A 21,038-nucleotide genomic window follows, 5' to 3' on the forward strand; every position below is an offset into this window, starting at 1 on the left:
ATACCACAGACCTTTAATATACCAGTTACCACACATCTCTTACATACCACAAACCTCTAACATACCACAGACCTCTAATATACCAGTTACCACACGTCTCTTACATACCACAAACCTCTAATATACCAGTTACCACATATCTCTTACATACCACAGACCTCTAATATACCAGTTACCACACGTCTCTCACATACCACAGACCTCTAATATACCAGTTACCACATGTCTCTTACATACCACACATCTCTTACATACCACAGACCTCTAATATACCAGTTACCACACATCTCTTACAAACCACAGACCTCTAATATACCAGTTACCACATGTCTCTTACATACCACAGACCTCTAATATACCAGTTACCACACGTCTCTTACATACCACACATCTCTTACATACCACATACCGCTTATATCCCAGTTACCACACATCTCTTACAAACCACAGCCCTCTAATATACCAGTTACCACATGTCTCTTACATACCACAGACCTCTAATATACCAGTTACCACACATCTCTTACATACCACATACCGCTTATATACCAGTTACCACACATCTCTTACATACCACTAATATACCAGTTACCACACATCTCTTACATACCACATACCACTAATATACCACATACCACACATCTCTTACATACCACATACCACTAGTATACCAGTTATCCCATCCACAGACAATCAAGCTAGGGCCCGACATGACATGGACATCCATAACGCTTAGGTTTTAATGTAACTTGCCTAGGCTATCAAATATAAACAATAACATGTCTGTACAACATTACTGTCTCAGCTCCCGTGCAAACCAGTGTCAATGTTTGACCAATTTCTATAAATAATAAGGGTGACCTTGGCTTTGAAAAAGAAACCTTGAAATACAAAATCGTTTTAGGTTTTCCCATTCTTTAATTTTGCAAAAGGTTTTAAGAAAAAACATTTCAGAAATGAAGTTGCTGCTAATGTCACTGAATTAGTCAATAAATTACTATAAATAGTAACAATGACCTTGATTTTTCTCTGTTTAAACTTTGTCATATGTATCTTTATTATCAAGAAAAGCCATATTTCTTATCATACCTCCATTTTTTAAATCCCTATTTTGAAAACTAAATGTACTCAAATGTATAATATATTTTGAGGAAAAAAAACTAACACAAATCATGACTGATATACCTGTAAACGTTTTCAAGACTTAGAATAAAAACAAATATTTATACACTAACATTTTCAAGACTTTGTATAAAGTTTTTATTTATACACAATCATGAGAACTAAAACTGATATCAATATAAAAGTATTAATCATAAAATAACAGTGTAATATTAACTCTCCCATCACCGTGAGATGGTACTTCAAAACATCTCAAAAAACCTACACAATCCATAAATTGTTCAAGGGCATATACAGCATTACACGTAATTTAAAACAATGTAATGATATAAATTTAGTCAAAGCTTCATTGGGCAATTTCTGAATATAATTTTATTAACATGTTTTTGAAAGAAATCCTCATAATATCCCAAAGGCAGGAAGATGAGAGGTTTTGCCTAGTGGTATCGTTCTTATGAGACTTTTAATGTGTTATAAATTGTTCTTTCAGACAAGAAATGAAACAAAACTTTCCTTTGAAGTTTATCGTTTTGAGAAATAACCTTGAAAAAGGATGAAAGGTCATGGGTATATTACCCAGTGCATACAGGCTATATCGATTTGATATGATTAAATTTCACTAAATTGGTTTAGAATTCAAGGAGCAGACAAAGATAAAGGTTCAAGAGGATTATTTAGAACATATCTCTGTGACCTTGGCTTCAAATGGAGCCCAAATTCAATGTAGGCCGATAAAACATTATCTATTAGCTTTGTTTGTGCATGTAAAGATTCTTTAAATCCTCTCAAAGGACCGAGATGCAAGTAAATAACACAGCATATGTATTTTCAGCCTGACCTGAGCTGGTAGCCCCTAGATTTGAACATGTATTCCCAAGAACACTGTTGTATAACAAGATACATGTACAGTCAGCCAATAGGTAATTAATCATCAATTAATTGCACTTCTAATTAAAATACTATGAAAGCTAACATGTATATTCTATACATATTCTATACATGTTATACCATGGCAGCAGGGTGACAGAAAACATTCCTAGCAACATATATTCCTGGTCGAAGTACCAGAACCATTTAGAGCTCTTCATCTTCAATGAAGGTCAGAACACATGTCCCTAAGGCTCAATGAAGGTCAGAGCACATGTCCCTAAGGCTCAATGAAGGTCAGAACACATGTCCCTAAGGCTCAATGGAGGTCAGAACACATGTCCCTAAGGCTCAATGGAGGTCAGAACACATGTCCCTAAGGCTCAATGGAGGTCAGAACACATGTCCCTAAGGCTCAATGAAGGTCAGAACACATGTCCCTAAGGCTCAATGAAGGTCAGAACACATGTCCCTAAGGCTCAATGGAGGTCAGAACACATGTCCCTAAGGCTCAATGGAGGTCAGAACACATGTCCCTAAGGCTCAATGGAGGTCAGAACACATGTCCCTAAGGCTCAATGAAGGTCAGAACACATGTCCCTAAGGCTCAATGAAGGTCAGAACACATGTCCCTAAGGCTCAATGGAGGTCAGAACACATGTCCCTAAGGCTCAATGGAGGTCAGAACACATGTCCCTAAGGCTCAATGAAGGTCAGAACACATGTCCCTAAGGCTCAATGAAGGTCAGAACACATGTCCCTAAGGCTCAATGGAGGTCAGAACACATGTCCCTAAGGCTCAATGGAGGTCAGAACACATGTCCCTAAGGCTCAATGAAGGTCAGAACACATGTCCCTAAGGCTCAATGAAGGTCAGAACACATGTCCCTAAGGCTCAATGGAGGTCAGAACACATGTCCCTAAGGCTCAATGGAGGTCAGAACACATGTCCCTAAGGCTTGCAATGTTCTTACCTGTATACAAATGATGGCACGCCTCTTCCTCTGGAAGGCTATCCTGTAGCGGAAACATTTGAAGTTTGTTTGAAGTATAAGGACAGCTTCTCTCTTCCGCAGGTAATCTGTAGAAGTTAGAAAGTCAATCATTGAAGATGATTTTCTTTAAAACAATAACTCTAAATACAACAAAAGGAGCACCTGTTTAAATTTTAGTTTGTCAAAGCAGAAAGTCAAACAGAGTGAACATCTTAACTGTACCATATAGTCATTTGGTCTGTTTAGGGCTCATCAGTGGTAAAATGTACATAAAATTTAGACCATTTAATTCATGCTAATTATCTCAAACTAACTGCCCAACATCACCATATGACCATTAAGGACCACACAAGTATTAATCAATATTACATGAGAAAAAAATTGATACATCAAAACAAACAAACATTAAAAGATGATTTCAAAAAGTCAAAGTATCATGAGCAACCATAGTCCCAAACCTCTCCCAAACCTCCGAACAAACTTGGAGGGGAAAATGAACAAATAGCCATAACAGTAAATACATGTACTGAGAAAAGGCCTCATTCTAGAAGGTACAGTACCAAGTACCTGGTAATCTAAAAGTTACAGTACAAAGTACTGATTATTCTAAAATCTGTATATAATCTCTAACATCAAAATACTAGTCAAGGTCATAGGATTGTATTGATAAACAGAAGTAGGAAGTACATCCCTAGTTGAAAATCCAATGCAGGGAGACAATATCACAATTTCCACATATTCTAATGTTTAATATTAAACTGATGAATATTGTATGTTTATTATTAACAGAACAGTGTTTTCTCTCAATATTAAAGTATTTCAAAGCAATGCAGGCATTAATTCAGTTGGTTTTTTTTATCAATGAGCTACATGTATCCATTTTTCTGTACTTCAGGAAATCGGCTACCTATTTCAATACTGTGAAGTTTTTCAAGGAAGATAACTCTTACCTGCAATTACTATGTGCATATGGTTTTAATATGGTTATAAAATGTCAATTTTTAATCGTTTATAGATAATTTATTTGACATAATTTCAGCATTTATTAAATTGATATACATTAATGCAATACTAATCTATGGTTGTATCATTTTTATTGATATTATTTTGCAAAAAATTGTGTCTTTCATTTTTTTTTTTCAAAAGTCACTCCTTTTTACATAAATTTCTACAACCTATAATTTTTTTGTGGCAGAAAATTTTCTTTCCTTCAAAGCAATATAACTACAAAATTTGAAGAAATTCTACTGAGAAATGGCGACACAATCCTATTACCTTAACCTAAAATTATAGTTACAAGTGATGTGTATAATCTCTAAATGCAAAATATTAGGAAATCTAAAATTATAGTTACAATTGATGTGTATAATCTCTAAATGCAAAATACTAGGTAATCTAAAATTATAGTAAAAAGTATTGGTTAATCTATAATTACAGTAAAAGTACATCAATTTCACACTTCAACAAAAAAATATTCAAATTTTTCACAAGTTGATATGCTCCCTTTTGTGAATGATTATCAGTTAATCATAAAGTGCTGTACTGTGAATGGTTTGTCAATGAATTTTAGAACAGTTGGTCTTTGGTCTATTGATCACAAGACGGGTTACAACCTTGCTATGTCTTTTCCTGTAGCAAGGAAGCCATTCATTTATGGAAGGCTAAGTGAATATTATTCATTATCAATGTATCATTCCAGGCTGACTGCCATTCTGACACGACAGTCTGTGCAACACATAGTTTAAACTGTGTAAAAGGAACATAAAGTCAGAAGGCTGTAATAAAGATAGAGCCGACTTCAAATCACAGTCTGAGTCTGCAATTTGATTGCCATGAATTTCCACATCGAGAAAACCCATAAAATGGTGTCTTATTACCATAACTACGTATAAATCATTTAGTTTATTAAATAACTTATAAAGCTAAACGTTCTGCAAACATCAATAGTTATCATTCTGCAGAAACAATTCCTTTTTATCCTTTTGGATGAAAACATTTCTGTGTTATGTGTACTTCTTGGTCACACTTAACTGTGTAGTGTGTAGGTTAAAAGGTTAGAAAGAAGTCTGTGTCACTAGATATTGAAAAAAAGAGGTGTTTAAAAAGGCAACACAGAGAAATACAATAAATACAGAAATGCTATGAAAATAGAGGTGTTTAAACAGGCAACAGAGAAATATAATTAATTCAGAGGTATTAAATGGGCAACATAGAGAAACACAATACATACAGATGAGTCTTATATAGATGGACATCACAAAGAAATACAAGAAACAGGGGTATTTGGATAGGCAACAGAGAAATGCAATAAGGAGATGTGTTTAAACGAGTAATCAAAAATAGACAAGAAATACAGAGGTGATTACAATGTTAAACAGACGCAGAGAAATATCCCTGAATATGCCAGGTCGCCACACTTTAGCATAAAATCTCCGTTACATGTAAACAGGCAAATACTGCATAAAATGAATAATTTTGTCAAGTATAATATCTGCTTTCTCAGAAACCATCAATAATTCAGAGCATCTCATCTCCACAGTTCATTGTGAGATAATGGCGATACATCAGCTGTCAAATATTGAACAAGGATGGAGAGATGGAGAGACTTGAGTAGGACCTTAAATAAGATCTGATATCATCAGAGAATTTCAGAGAGTTGGTTTACTGAATAGGGCATGTAAAACACCATCTACAGATTGACAGATGGTTGTTAAGGGTATTTTTCACAGTGCCAATTTCACTACCAAAGCAATATTTTTCTCATGAGGAAATTAAGCTTATTGAAAAAGTCTTTATTTTGTTGTTGTTGTTTGCAACCAAAACTTAATGTTCTTTGATCATTGTATTGACAACCCTTATTTATAAAATAATTCTGCTATGTTATCTTTAAAAGTTCAGAAACAATTATTTCTGATCTTTAGTCGAGGCCTTGACCTTATGACTGTTGCTTTAAAAGCCAAATGAAAGACACTATTACATTATGCATGGTATCACATTGTTCATCAGCTTCAACAGTTAATAGGTTCCAGCCTAGATAAAACCACAGTGGACATACAGACAGACGGCGCCAAACCACTACAATATGTCCCAGGTTTATAAAAAGTGTGCATTTCGTCAGCAGATCTGTCCCTCTGCCTCACTTGAGAACATTGTTGTGTAATGTAAAAATCAATACTTGAGGCACATGGAGTATCATCAATCGCTATCATGGGGTGCAGAAATCAATAGAAGTACAATACACTGTGGACAGAAGGGGTGAACCGCCCGCCTTCATTTCAATACCCCTCCATCAAACATGAGTACTGCTCCCAGTACAGCCCCACTTCCCTGACCGCCTTAATGATGACAGCTTTGTGTAAGTGATAAATTAGCCATACACAGTATGCAGATTGGTATATATGTGGTATAATACAACATACTCCCGTATTAGCCATGCATGTAGAGTTATCATACACATGACTTCACCATTATCTCACAAAGCCAAAATGAAAAATATCAAATCAAGTAAGTTTTCATCTTACAGATGCAGGTTTACATTGTATCATATCCAGAGATCAATCTAGGTTTTAGGGGAGTCAACCCTTTTTCAGATTTGGGGGAAATTAAATTTGATACAAGGCTCTAGCGTCATGAAGGTGAAAGATGAACGTTTTGTCTGACATACATGTGGGCAGTATATTTCAATTTATAAACAATTTTAAGCTTAAAATTGTAGATTTTTTGTTTATATTATGTGGAGCAAAATGTATATATGCATGTGTTAATCATTTTAACTGTTGAACTTTAAAGAAAACATATATAGGGGATATATTTTGAAGAAAAAACATCTATTTTCTTGTTGAAATAGGGGAATTTTGAAGCACATAGGGGGAATTTCAAAGAACACGGGAATTTTCTTCTGTAGGGGAAACTACCCATAAACGGTAGTGAATCAAGTCTAGATTGATCCCTGATATCCCAAACAAAACCTAAAATAGTCACTGATTCATCCTGGTTAAGACAGTTACTTTTCCACCTGTGTAATTCCCAAATCAGGATATGGTACAGTTTAGTATAAATGTATGAAGTCTATTATTCTTTCAGGAATAATTTGTTTAAGTTTCCAACAACAGAACAATAAATATCTTTGCTACCAAACATACATTTTACAGAGGAACCTCCGCCTGTATATATCCAGCAACGGATGCAGAAGTATTCCCACTATCTTGTTTGTCACACCTCAGACTGGAAAATGGTTAAGTCAGCTCAAATGCTATCACATTGCCCCTAAATAACCTATACTCTATTGTAAAATAGGCTATTAATGGCACAGAGAGTAGGCTATTACTGGCACAGAGAGTAGGCTATTACTTGCACAGAGAATAGTCTATTACTGGCACAGAGAATAGGCTATTACTGGCACAGAGGGTAGGCTATTACTGGCACAGAGAATAGGCTATAACTGGCACAGAGAATAGGCTATTACTGGCACAGATAATAGGCTATTACTGGCACAGAGAGTAGGCTAATACTGGAACAGAGAGCAGGCTATTACTGGCACAGAGAGAAGGCTATTACTGGCACAGAGGGTAGGCTATTACTGGCACAGAGAATAGGCTATAACTGGCACAGAGAATAGGCTATTACTGGCACAGAGAATAGGCTATTACTGGCACAGAGAGTAGGCTATTACTGGCACAGAGAATAGGCTATCACTGGCACAGAGAATATGCTATTACTGGCACAGAGAATAGGCTATTACTGGCACAGAGAATAGGCTATTACTGGCACAGAGAATAGGCTATAACTGGCACAGAGAATAGGCTATTACTGGCACATAGAATATGGCTATTACTCGTGAAGGAGTATTACAATTAAATATGATATAACTTGTAGAAATATTACATTACAGTTAGATATGATACTTTGCGATAGGCAATTACTTAGATATGATACTATAATAGGCTATTACAGTAGATTCCTCTTAATATCACTTCCCATTTGTCAGAGAGAAAAAACATGATATTAACCGAAACATGACATAAACAGAATACATATTTTCTGATGTTTTTCAACCCTCAAAACCGGAAGTGAACTTAGTCTCATGCCTAAGTGATGTGGCTCTATGAAGAAGATTGATATTTTGTAACTAACCTTGTTCTATACCCTAGTTGAAATATAGATATAAGTATAGAAATAAATTTGTTATTTGTATTTCATTTCAGTACGCAGTTACATTTCATATTGTTAAGTAGCAAACTGACGATCAGTACGATTGTAATTATGATTGTTTACTGCAGTAGTGATGTAGGCATACAAGTGTTTGGCTGGTATTCTGCATCAAATTCAATTGTAAACATGAGACTTGGTAAATATTTACCTATATCTTGATATATATACTGTTCTTTCTCTAGTAACATCTTTTTATGGGTTAATTTCCTTAGATATTTGCTGCAAGTGTGTAATCGAAGATAGTTACACATGTTATAATTAGTTGAAAGAATACATCACACTTGGCATTAGAAAAGTTTACAGATGTTAGACTGCCCTAGCTCCCCAACCACAGGTGAATATCATGTTAACAAGTATGTAAGTCAACCTATTGTTTAACAGTCAGCCAGGTGTAACCTATTGTTTGACAGTCAGCCAGGTGTAAAAAATACCCTGTTAGGCCAAGGCATTGTTTACATAATGCGTCCAGGGTGTGACAGAAGGTCCCCAGGGCATTTATCATGAATCATTACCACCATTTACCTGTATTTTTTTTGTGGCAGTGGCCAAAATAAAGTGATATTAAGAGAAATCAACATAAAATCAGGTGATAATAAAAGAATTGAATTGCATAGATTATATAGCAGGAAAAACGGTGCATCAAAAAAACATGATAATAACTGAAAAGTGACATTAACAAATGTGATATTAGGTGAAATGTACTGTACTTGTATAAAGATATCACATTATAATTGAGAAAATATTTAATTTGATTAAATCTATAGTGATCAGTATTAACTAAACATAAAAAAGTGATGTTAATATGGCAATTTTGATGATGTGTTTGTTGATGCTAAATTCAATCTTAAATGTAAATATTAGTCATAGTTTCCTGTATCCTATATCTGGCTTCTATATATAAAACTTGATCATGACTGTCAGCAGCCGCATTGATGACCAACGATGTGTTTATTGATTTGACGAGGAAGAATTGCTGGTAGTCAATACTACTGAACACCACACTAAATTATAGAAAGGTAGGACTTCCAGTGGAGAGTGCTCGTAAGTAGTTATAACCATCACCAGACATGCGGGTCGTAAAATAATGACAGAAATGCACTATCATGTTACTTGTTTAACAAATCAGAATCCAGTTTATTAGTTTATTCAGAAACAATATCATGTTTATCTACTGAGTGGACACAAGTTGATCATATCTAGCTAGAGTTATTATTGTTATCAAACACCTTTTGATAAAAACTTTAAGTACATTTTAGAAAACTCCAGATCATTAACCCATGTCCGATTGCAGTTTGTGCTGAGTTTATTTTTCAAAAACCTGCTTCCCACTGAAACATATTTGTTTTTGTGTCACAGTCACTGCCATACAAAGCCACTGTGGTGTCTGGGATTTTCTATACTAGTACAGATTAGCGGCTGGACAATAAATCTCAAATTTATTCAGAAAGTTTGATTAATTATTATACTTAGACAGTAAATAATTATTTAATATTTCGAATATCATGTCATTATGTAATTTTGTTAATTCCACTAAACTGTAAAGATGGTCTGTATAAATGAACATCATCACAACTCACCCCTACGACAGACATATCCCCTCCATACACTCTGGATGAGTAAGGTATTGAGCTGTAAGAATTGGAACCTTCTCTCCTCCAAAGGCTCAAACACAGAGTTTCTCATGAACACCTTCAAAAGTAAATACAGACGGGTAGAGTACACAACAGAATCTAAATAAGCTCATTTAAACTCAACGTATGAAGTGATTTTTAGTGGATCAAGTTTGACCAATGTTCACTCACTCCAATTTTCAGTTTTCTGTTCTGGTGACAGCTTATTTTCTATTGAGCCTTTTATTACTTGAACTGTTCGATAAACGTTTCAGTGTTGCTTAAATACAGAAGAGTAATGTCCCTTGAAGAAAGATGTCTGGCTTCAAGGGTAGCTGTGTGTAACTTTAGCTGATTTCTCTTTTTGCTATTTCTTTGAATTTTTTCTTTCTTGCTACCAAGTTACAGAGATTTAGACAATTGACCGGTTTTAACCCTCTTAACATCCCAAAAAATTCATATACGTTTTGCCACTTAAAACATATTTTGGCTGCACAAAATGTTAAAACGAATACCACTGCAAGGGAGATAACTTGTGTGAAATATATATCCCGTAGAGGAGGTGAGATTACCTGAGAGTTGCCGACCTGCCACTCAGTGCTGGGCAGGTTCAGTACATTGAGGATGTTCTTGACCTGCATGCGAGGATCCTCCTGATCGGCCTGCTTCTTCAGCAAACACCCATACTTTTCTAAAAATGTCGCCACAGGAACATGGACAGGATACCCCTGCAATATTACAGTCAAAAGTTTGTACAACCATAACTGATGTGTCCTGTTTAATTCTTAAAGACATTCTATATATATATTTTTTATTTTTATTTTTTTTCAATGTTCCTTTTCTTAATTATTTCAAGCATTTCTCCCATAGCAGGTGAGAGGAGGAATTTCTTTCTTACATATCACACAGTATCATTGGTCAATGATGGTCAGCGTAAATTCTGCCTTCGGCTTATGCTAGCAGATGAGAGGCCAATTGTTTTTAAATATTAGTTATTTCCTATTTCATTTCTATTTTGTGCTTATGTAAAGAAAGTGTTCTGTGTTTTTGTTGGAATTACTTCCTTGCCCCAGATTTTATTTGTCGGATATATCACAGGGCTGACTGAATATGTGGAGGGGTGGAGATTGTCGGATATATCACAGGGTTGACTGAATATGTGGTGGGGTGGAGATTGTCGGATATATCACAGGGCTGACTGAATATGTGGTGGGGTGGAGATTGTCGGATATATCACATGGCTGACTGAATATGTGGAGGGCTGGAGATTGTCGGATATATCACAGGGCTGACTGAATATGTGGAGGGCTGGAGATTGACTTTCTCCATTTTCACACTCGTTTTTCTCCAAAACAGCTGGGGCTCGATTCCCTAATTGGACATCAAAAGAGATAAGGTCAACTGCCCAACTACTTAGGTTTCCTCTGGGTACTCTGTTTTCCTCCCACATTAAAACCCTACACCGACTTCCATCCAGGCCAACAAGTGTTATCAATATAAGTTGGTAAAATTTGTTTTATAATTGTTGTAAAATGAATAAAGTTTCTATATATTCTTTACACTGAATGATTTAAATCTTGGATTAGAAATAGGTAGATCAAAGTGGCCAGTGTAGAAGCAATGTAGTGAAACATACCTCTCTTTTGATGCGGATGATATCCAACATGCCGGAGTAGCTAAGCTGTGTAAGAACCTCCTCATCTACATAATTGTCAGGCTTTTTACCAGCGTTCGGCTTCAGGCATCTGACATACCTACAACATATGATAGATTAACAGGCTGTAAGTTCAGAACTGAAATCATTATGGAACATTTTAAGAAAATATTTTTCCGATAATTTCTTTATAGAGACCACAGTGAAAAGCAGACTTTGTAAATAAGACGACATTCCAAAGTGACCCAAAACATTTTTCTGCTCTGTACATACCCCAGGGGCTATATCCTGGCTATCAAGGTACACAACACAATTAGAAGGTAACATACAGTGGTGTTACCTTACAACATAACAATGTTCCTACCAGGCAACAAATCATGTATTATATTCTGTCTTTAGTGATGTTGCATAAAATAAGTTGTTATTAATTAAGCTGATTTAAGGGATGATTTTTCGATTTGGTCAGGTTAAGACCTGGGATGATAACTCCAGTTAACAATGTGTAAAATACGAAATTAAATACATGGGGAAGTCACCTATGATAAAAGTACTCGTGTTCAACTATAATTATCACCTCATAGCCTGACCAAATTATTCCCTGTTTTTACAGTATTTTTTTTATAATAACTATATACATAAGACAGTATTACAAACCTCGCAGGTCCTATCAAAACAGTATTTTGAATGTATTAAATGATATGAGGAAATTTCTATTTCCATGCTATATAAGATATTTTTTGTTTCATTTCCGTACCATGGGTTGGTGAGATTGAGAATGTCCACAAGGGCAGACAACTGGTGTTTGAATGTGTCCCCAACTGTTGGCTTGCCTCGAGATGTACGAGATATTGTCTGTCTACCTCCAAGATCTTCCAGTCGAACTCCCAGGAGATCCTGTCAACACATGCAAACAATTACATGTTAACTACAGATAAAGTCTATATGTACAGTATATATTTTAATGTTTCATTCAGATTGTCATTTTAGTAAAGTGCTGGACACACACTATGATAAATATTTGCAAGAAATTCTTCAGATCATAATTGTTTTGGTGTTCCTTGTGAATTTTTGAAACAATTTCTTCAGATTATAGCTGTTTTTGTATTTCTTGTAAAAATATGTGCAAGCATGATGTTCTCCATTTACTATTACGTTTTCTATCCCGAAAAATGAAGAAACTGATATTTTGGCTCATTTTACAACCAAACATTGCAAACTTTCAAACACATTTAACATATTATAATAGATGATAGATGAAGTGTGATGTATTATCTAACAAGATGGTGTGTCCTCAGTTAGTCAGTTATATAGACTCAAGTTCCAAATTAAACTGACCTGAAACCTTGTGAGATCCGCTACAAAAGCATTGTTTGAGTTGTACATGAGTTCAAACAGCTGGTCCTGCTGTGTGTCCTTGTTCTTGTCGAGGAAGCCCTGGGCACGGTACCGCACTACGCCTGCGTAGTGTCGCACCCCAAACTCCACCTCCCACGTCCGCCTGTCCTTACCCTTGATATAACACGAATGATTCTCAAACGCCTCATGCTGCTTCAACAGGTATGACTTGTCTGTACCCTACAGAAGGAAAGAACATCAGTAATGGTTCCAGATGATATTCATATAATGTAGGCCTTCATTTCATTTCCCCGAATTTCTAGTGATTTTTCAATTATTCAAGGCAATTGAATTGTTTTTTCTATTCTTTTTTTTTTTTAATTCATTAGGCACTTTTCAAAAAAAACTTTCATAAATTGAAGCAATGTTCAAGGTCTTTTCAAACTAGCAATTATTTTTTTAATTTCATTTTACTGACAGAAAATTCATCATTAACAAATTCCTATAATGACAAAGTGAAACAAAGAAAGTTATCTGATTGATGACATATGTGATGTGTTATTTTGAATTGACATATAATATTTAATATGCATAGAGTTAAATTATCTTCAGAGTCACGAATTCTGATACTTAAAGACAACATTTTTGCATAAATATAACATGCAAGTTACGGTGGACTTCCTTGCAAAGGGAGACAACACCAAGCAAATTACTGCCCTTCACAACAACTCCTATTTTTGTACAACTCACCTGAGGAAATCTACATTCTTCATCCAGAATCTTGAGTATACACCTGGGAGGCTGTAGAGAAAACAAATAGAATATGTATTTTTCATTATGTAAAATTTGTAAAGGGCCTTTTTAATATCACAGAAATTACTCATTCAATTTTCAAGGAATGACGAATATTTCTGTATTCAAAGCTATCAGTAGAATGTGGGAGCAGCCTTAACTTAACTCCTCATCAGTTCTTCTGTATGTGTTAGGGTGTATGTGTTAGGGTGTACGTGTATGTGTTAGGTTGTATGTGTATGTGTTAGGGTGAACGTGTATGTGTTAGGGTGTATGTGTATGTGTTAGGGTGTATGTATATGTATTAGGGTGTACGGGTATGTGTTAGGGTGTATGTGTATGTCTTAGGGTGTATGTGTTAGGGTGTATGTGTATCTGTTAGGGTGTATGTGTATGTGTTAGTGTGTATGTGTATGTATTAGGGTGTATGTGTATGTATTAGGGTATATGTGTACGTATTAGTGTGTATGTGTATGTATTAGGGTGTACTTGTATGTGTTAGGGTGTATGTGTATGTGTTAGGGTGTATGTGTATGTATTAGGGTGTACTTGTATGTGTTAGGGTTTATGTGTATGTGTTAGGGTGTATGTGTTAGGGTGTATGTGTATGTGTTAGGGTGTATGTGTATGTATTAGGGTGTACGTGTATGTGTTAGGGTGTATGTGTATGTGTTAGGGTGTATGTGTATGTGTTAGGGTGTATGTGTATGTGTTAGGGTGTATGTGTATGTGTTAGGGTGTATGTGTATGTGTTAGGGTGTATGTGTATGTGTTAGGGTGTATGTGTATGTGTTAGGGTGTATGTGTATGTGTTAGGGTGTATGTGTATGTGTTAGGGTGTATGTGTATGTGTTAGGGTGTATGTGTATGTGTTAGGGTGTATGTGTATGTGTTAGGGTGTATGTGTATGTGTTAGGGTGTATGTGTATGTGTTAGGGTGTATGTGTATGTATTAGGGTGTACGTGTATGTGTTAGGGTGTATGTGTATGTGTTAGGGTGTATGTGTATGTGTTAGGGTGTATGTGTATGTATTAGGGTGTACGTGTATGTGTTAGGGTGTATGTGTATGTGTTAGGGTGTATGTGTATGTGTTAGGGTGTATGTGTATGTATTAGGGTGTACGTGTATGTGTTAGGGTGTATGTGTATGTGTTAGGGTGTATGTGTATGTGTTAGGGTGTATGTGTATGTATTAGGGTGTACGTGTATGTGTTAGGGTGTATGTGTATGTGTTAGGGTGTATGTGTATGTGTTAGGGTGTATGTGTATGTATTAGGGTGTACGTGTATGTGTTAGGGTGTATGTGTATGTGTTAGGGTGTATGTGTATGTATCAGGGTGTATGTGTATGTATCAGGGTGTATGTGTATGTGTTAGGGTGTACGTGTATGTGTTAGGGTTTATGTGTATGTATTAGGGTGTTCGTGTATGTATTAGGGTGTACGTGTATGTGTTAGGGGGTATGTGTATGTGTTAGGGTGTATGTGTATGTATCAGGGTGTATGTGTATGTATCAGGGTGTATGTGTATGTGTTAGTGTGTACGTGTATGTGTTAGGGTTTATGTGTATGTGTTAGGGATTCTGTGTATGTATTAGGGTGTACGTGTATGTATTAGGGTGTATGTGTATGTGTTAGGGTTTATGTGTATGTATTCGGGTGTATGTGTATGTATTAGGGTGTATGTGTATATATTAGGGTGTACGTGTATGTGTTAGGGTGTATGTGTATGTGTTAGGGGGTATGTGTATGTGTTAGGGTGTACGTGTATGTGTTAGGGTGTATGTTTATGTGTTAGGGTTTATGTGTATGTATTAGGGTGTTCGTGTATGTATTAGGGTGTACGTGTATGTGTTAGGGGGTATGTGTATGTGTTAGGGTGTATGTGTATGTATTAGGGCGTATGTGTATGTATTAGGGTGTATGTGTATGTATCAGGGTGTATGTGTATGTGTTGGGGTGTATGTGTATGTATTAGGGTGTATGTGTACGTGTTAGGGTGTACGTGTATGTATTAGGGTGTACGTGTATGTATTAGGGTGTACGTGTATGTGTTAGGGTGTATGTTTATGTGTTAGGGTTTATGTGTATGTATTAGGGTGTACGTGTATGGGTTAGGGTTTATGTGTATGTATTAGGGTGTACGTGTATGTTTTAGGGTGTACGTGTATGTGTTAGGGTGTACGTGTATGTGTTATGGTGTATGTGTATGTGTTAGGGTGTATGTGTATGTATCAGGGTGTATGTGTATGTGTTAGTGTGTACGTGTATGTGTTAGGGTTTATGTGTATGTGTCAGGGTTTATGTGTATGTATTAGGGTGTACGTGTATGGGTTAGGGTTTATGTGTATGTATTAGGGTGTACGTGTATGGGTTAGGGTGTACGTGTATGTGTTAGGGTGTACGTGTATGTATTAGGGTGTACGTTTATGTGTTAGGGTGTATGTGTATTTATTAGTGTGTACGTTTATGTGTTAGGGTGTACGTGTATGTGTTAGGGTTTATGTGTATGTATTAGGGTGTACGTGTATGTGTTTGGGTGTATGTGCATGTGTTAGGGTGTATGTGTATGTATTAGGGTGTGCGTGTATGTGTTAGGGTGTATGTGCATGTATTAGGGTGTACGTGTATGTATTAGGGTGTACGTGTATGTGTTAGGGGGTACGTGTATGTGTTAGGGGGTATGTGTATGTGTTAGGGTGTATGTGTATGTATTAGGGCGTACGTGTATGTATTAGGGTGTACGTGTATGTGTTAGGGTGTATGTGCATGTGTTAAGGTGTATGTGTATGTATCAGGGTGTATGTGTATGTGTTAGGGTGTATGTGTATGTATTAGGGTGTATGTGTATGTGTTAGGGTGTATTTACACAATCAAATTATCAGATTCAAGCAATTAGCTGAAAACAAATCAACATCATACATACATTAGTGATATCAAAAATGTGTCCTGGTCTTGGACTTTTCTATATTCATTTTTAGAGTTATTAGACAATACAGAGATATATTTTGTAAGTGTTGGTATGATTCATGTCTGACTTAAGTGTGACCTACTTTCTCCAGGAGTTCCACACAGTCTGTGTTATCAGTAAAGGTGATGTGTGCAAAAGATATGTCCTCTTCCTTGTACTGTAAGACAAACAATAAAAGTCACACAACAAAATAGCCAACAGTGACATAATCATTAGGAGAAAACGATTTAATCTAATATTAATGAGAAAATAGTTTATCAATATTTTCCCCACCTGTTCATATGAAAGATATAGGTGTCCAATGCAGAACACCCATGTGGGCTACTTGTATGGACAAAGCCTTGGTTCTGACCTAAATTCTACACCCTCAGGTAGAATATCCATGTCCCACATACCTACATATAAGGTGACAGTACACAAATTGGATCACCAAACCATCATTTTATTAATTCATTGAAAAATCTGGGGAGGAATTATATTCATTTATGGTTGTATCAAAGAAAGAATATTGATGGGTGTTCTTACAAACGAAATAAGCACCTGGGGCGCACTTGAGATATTTATAGAACGCTCTGAAGTCACCAATCAGCGTTTTCGTACTTTGCGAATGTCAGGACCCAAATCAGATCAAGGCATGACTATCTATTCTAAGGCTACATCATTGTAATAACTGATTTGCTGACACATTTATTGATTTACAAGTATTTTTGCAAAAGGTGATCCGTTTTGAGTACTGCCTCCTTACATATGATAGACTCTATTAATCTCCTCTTGGCATATTATTGAAACATTTTCCCAAAACTAAAACTCAATCTCTGAACTCTTCATTACTGGTCCCATTATATCTCAACTAAAACAATAATATTACAATACATAATGTACTTACATAAAGGCTTATAATGCTCACTGTGTATATAAAACACAAAAGTTACAAATCATAGTCCAGAATTCCTTAAAATTCCCTTAGTATGGAGCCCTACTGAATACCAGTCAGTATATACCTACATAACCAGGAACACATCCCCAGTTCTGTACAAGTGGAGGGTCATTTCTCTAAATCACCATCCTAGTTCAATAGTAACTCCAATGTTCTATAACAAGTACCTGTTCTAAAGGAATATGTCTGTTAAACTCCCTAAATGCACCAGTTCTATTGGTGTTTAATACATACCAGTTCCTGCTCCAAGGCAAATACGTAGTGGTTGAAGAATCTATGGAGTTTTTCGTTTGTATAGTTGATGCAGAGCTGCTCAAAGCTGTTTGTCTGTAAATATATCCAATGAGTTGATCTACATTTCATACAAAATCACATGGTACTCTTTACTAAGGTATTGAAATATTTTATACTGATAACAGGTGTATTTTGTCATCATTACCACAGGGTATATTACTTACATTTTACTCATTGACAAATACAATCTTTATAAGTTCATACTGTATCCTAACTGTTCATGAACACAATTTTGAAATATGTGATCAAAATGAACAAAAGAAATGGGATAAAGTCTAAAGTGATATTATAATTGTTCAGATTTTCTATCAACTTCAATGTAAAGAAGTTTAAAATGCCTGCATATAACCTTTCATAAACTGGACTTTTGAACTCTACAAAAGAACCCAGACCCCCATATGATATCACCAATGGCAAAATGATAACCATCGCGAAAAGTCTCTGACACATCTGTCAAAAGCCAGACAAGTTGATGTCTTTTATTTTTGTGTGGGCAAGGCAGCGTGTCTCTGACATTTTTCTTAGGCCAGACAAAACAGTTCTTCCTTCTACATCTGTGTGACTGAAACAGTCTTCAAATTCCTCAACAGTGAAGGGATGAAGTCCAAGCTAATGCTAAACATATATATATATAATTTCAAAATATATCAACACTGGCATGGGAAGTTTGTTAATTGTATGCAACAATTTCTCCATTACATAACTCCGATAAATATATACCTGAAAGTTTTCAAATCCAAAGATGTCAAGTACGCCAAGGAACTTAAACTGGTTAAGGCCTGGGTTGGTGCACTTGTTGATGGCGTCCACCAGCCAGGCAAAGGTACGAGAGTACAGGGCCTTGGCCATAGCATGGCGGTTCTCACTTGCCTGTCAAACACAAGAACCGCAACATCAATTATACAAATATAGATATAACTGGTGGTTTTATTTGACTTTATTTTCAGCATATTTACTTTTTTGTAGGGCAGCTTTTTTTCAGCATATTTACTTTTTTGTAGGGCAGCTTTTCCCGCCCTGCCACTTCTATATCCTTTGCCTGATTTTACTTGATTTGTCTCCAACTATCACCCACGCCCTAACTTTATGATGACTGGTTGTGATCTTTGGTTCTAATAAAAGCCCTCTCTCTATTTTCATTTTTTCATGTACATATATATGTGTTTTGATAATTGCCCAGGCTTTAATTAGAACCAATACAGTATGTTACATAATTAAGGGATCCTCTGATACTGTACTGTGTTGTACACTGTGATGTGAATGAACCTTTAAGTACCGTGATACGGCAATTAAGTTTTTCAAACGTCACCATCAAAGTAGCTGTGTAACACAACTCTGACATCAACTGTCCACTTATTACTCAATCTCCTACTTGGCTTCCAACTTCATGGTGTACAATAGACCCCATCATTGAAATCATCTAGAAGTTGTAGAGTATTACACTCTGTGACATGTGTTAGACCATGGACACCACGCCTCACATTCCGTCAACCTCGTCAATTGTTACTGTTAATACATATATAGAAGATCTACATGAGTATTCTCCTGATCATGATGTCACACAAGCAACCTCATACGTAATATACTAATTACTAATACCATTTTTTAATGTAAAGGGGCATAACTCTGCAAATATGTTGAAATGATTAAAACTACTAATGAAAGTTTATAACATGAGATACTAATCATATATATAAAGTTTCACTGAAATCACTCTGGTAGTCAAGGAGAAGTTTTCCAAAATATTTTTTGTTTTTAAATAAAGGGGCAGATATATGAACCATTTTTAAAAGGATAGGAAACTAAATCTTTAAAGCAGATGTACAACTAATACTTTGCTGCTTGGTACAAGTAATTTCATGATTTCCATTTCATAAGGAACCTTTGTAATGATATAATTATAATATAGGATCACAGTGAAAACAAAAGATTTATGGACAGACAGCAAATAAGGGGAAAAAAAACATCTAAATCTCAAGGCCATCACATCCCAAATTTAAAGGTGTCAGTGAGTGATGAAACCTAAAGTTCTGTTTTAGTACTGTATCACTGTAACCTGTGTTGGAAGTGTTTGGAGTAGTTCTGTTTTAGTACTGTATCACTGTAACCTGTGTTGGCTAACTGTACTACATTAACCCCATTAGGAGGGAGTCGCCACAGGCTGACAATGAACACATGAGACTTCTGTACTGACTGCTGCCTCCACTGTTCATCGTCACAACCACCACAGTTATCAGCATTTACATCAATGTGCTGGAAACTTTACAGTAAAATATTGTAATTTTTGAGTTGTGTCTTCAAGTGAAAGCAATACATTGCCATAAATTTTACCACTTTTTTTGAGTTGGGTCTTCAAGTGAAAGCAATACATTACCATACATTTTAACACATTTCTTAAAGAGAAGGAGTTCCATCACAAATTGATCAAATATAATGAATTATTACAGGATTTATCCTGAGATATTCACAAAGCTGTTATCAATCATTTACTGGTAATATATATCTAACTCTTCCAACACTTAATAATTTCGACTAATTTCTAATTCAATTTGTTAAAAATTTAAAACATTTATTTTGGAACGTACGTGGTATCAAAATATATTTTGTATCTATCTTTAATAATTGTGAACCTGTCAGCTCAACACGAGACATCCAGTTGTAGATCATCAGTATACAGGTGAGAACAGGTAAACTAAAGGGAGAATTTCTAATAACTTTTTATCTAACTAAATCTAAATAAATTTTGTTATTGTTAGTGCCTATGTATTATGGCAGGAGAATTTTTACTCTGCACTTAATATCAAACCCTTAAGCATTTTCAGTTTTTTTTTTTTTTTATATTTTACCATTTTAAGAATCTTATCACAATTTAGAAATGAAATTGAAGATTGGTGACAAGATGTGCCTACCAGAAAATGTCCAATCATTGGATTGAGCTTTTGCATTATCCTGTTTACAAGGTACTGTGCCTACATTAAAACATATCTTTTACCCATGACCTTGAACCTTGAATTCAATAGGTTTGTCCTCTTGCCATGGCCTATGTATATATATATCCCCATGCAACTCTAAACTAACTTAAGATTGAAATTAATTTGAATAATAGTTCCCTTATTTTAAGCACCACAGTTCACTTTTGAAAGAATATTTTATGGTTTTGTATAACTTTCAATGCAGCAAATTTTCTACAGAACACATTTCTATTTGTCAATCTAGATGTTTTACAAGGTAAATGAATCCTGTTAAATTTGG

General features: G+C 35.5%; 1 protein-coding gene across 1 annotated transcript in view; it reads right to left on the minus strand.

Annotated features, from left to right (window-relative positions):
* Nucleotides 1-21,038, minus strand: part of LOC110442565 (myosin-I heavy chain-like) — a gene marked incomplete in the record, with an annotated part of 108,068 nt that overhangs the window by 52,659 nt on the left and 34,371 nt on the right. Inside the window, 10 exon segments of the mRNA XM_021486232.1 lie at nt 2,964-3,070; nt 9,773-9,884; nt 10,378-10,533; nt 11,442-11,559; nt 12,214-12,353; nt 12,795-13,034; nt 13,545-13,595; nt 16,638-16,712; nt 17,727-17,819; nt 18,507-18,656. Coding sequence (XP_021341907.1) covers nt 2,964-3,070; nt 9,773-9,884; nt 10,378-10,533; nt 11,442-11,559; nt 12,214-12,353; nt 12,795-13,034; nt 13,545-13,595; nt 16,638-16,712; nt 17,727-17,819; nt 18,507-18,656 — 1,242 coding nt within the window.

The sequence above is a fragment of the Mizuhopecten yessoensis genome, unplaced genomic scaffold (assembly GCF_002113885.1).
Source record: "Mizuhopecten yessoensis strain PY_sf001 unplaced genomic scaffold, ASM211388v2 scaffold716279, whole genome shotgun sequence".
In the NCBI taxonomy this organism is placed as follows: domain Eukaryota; kingdom Metazoa; phylum Mollusca; class Bivalvia; order Pectinida; family Pectinidae; genus Mizuhopecten; species Mizuhopecten yessoensis.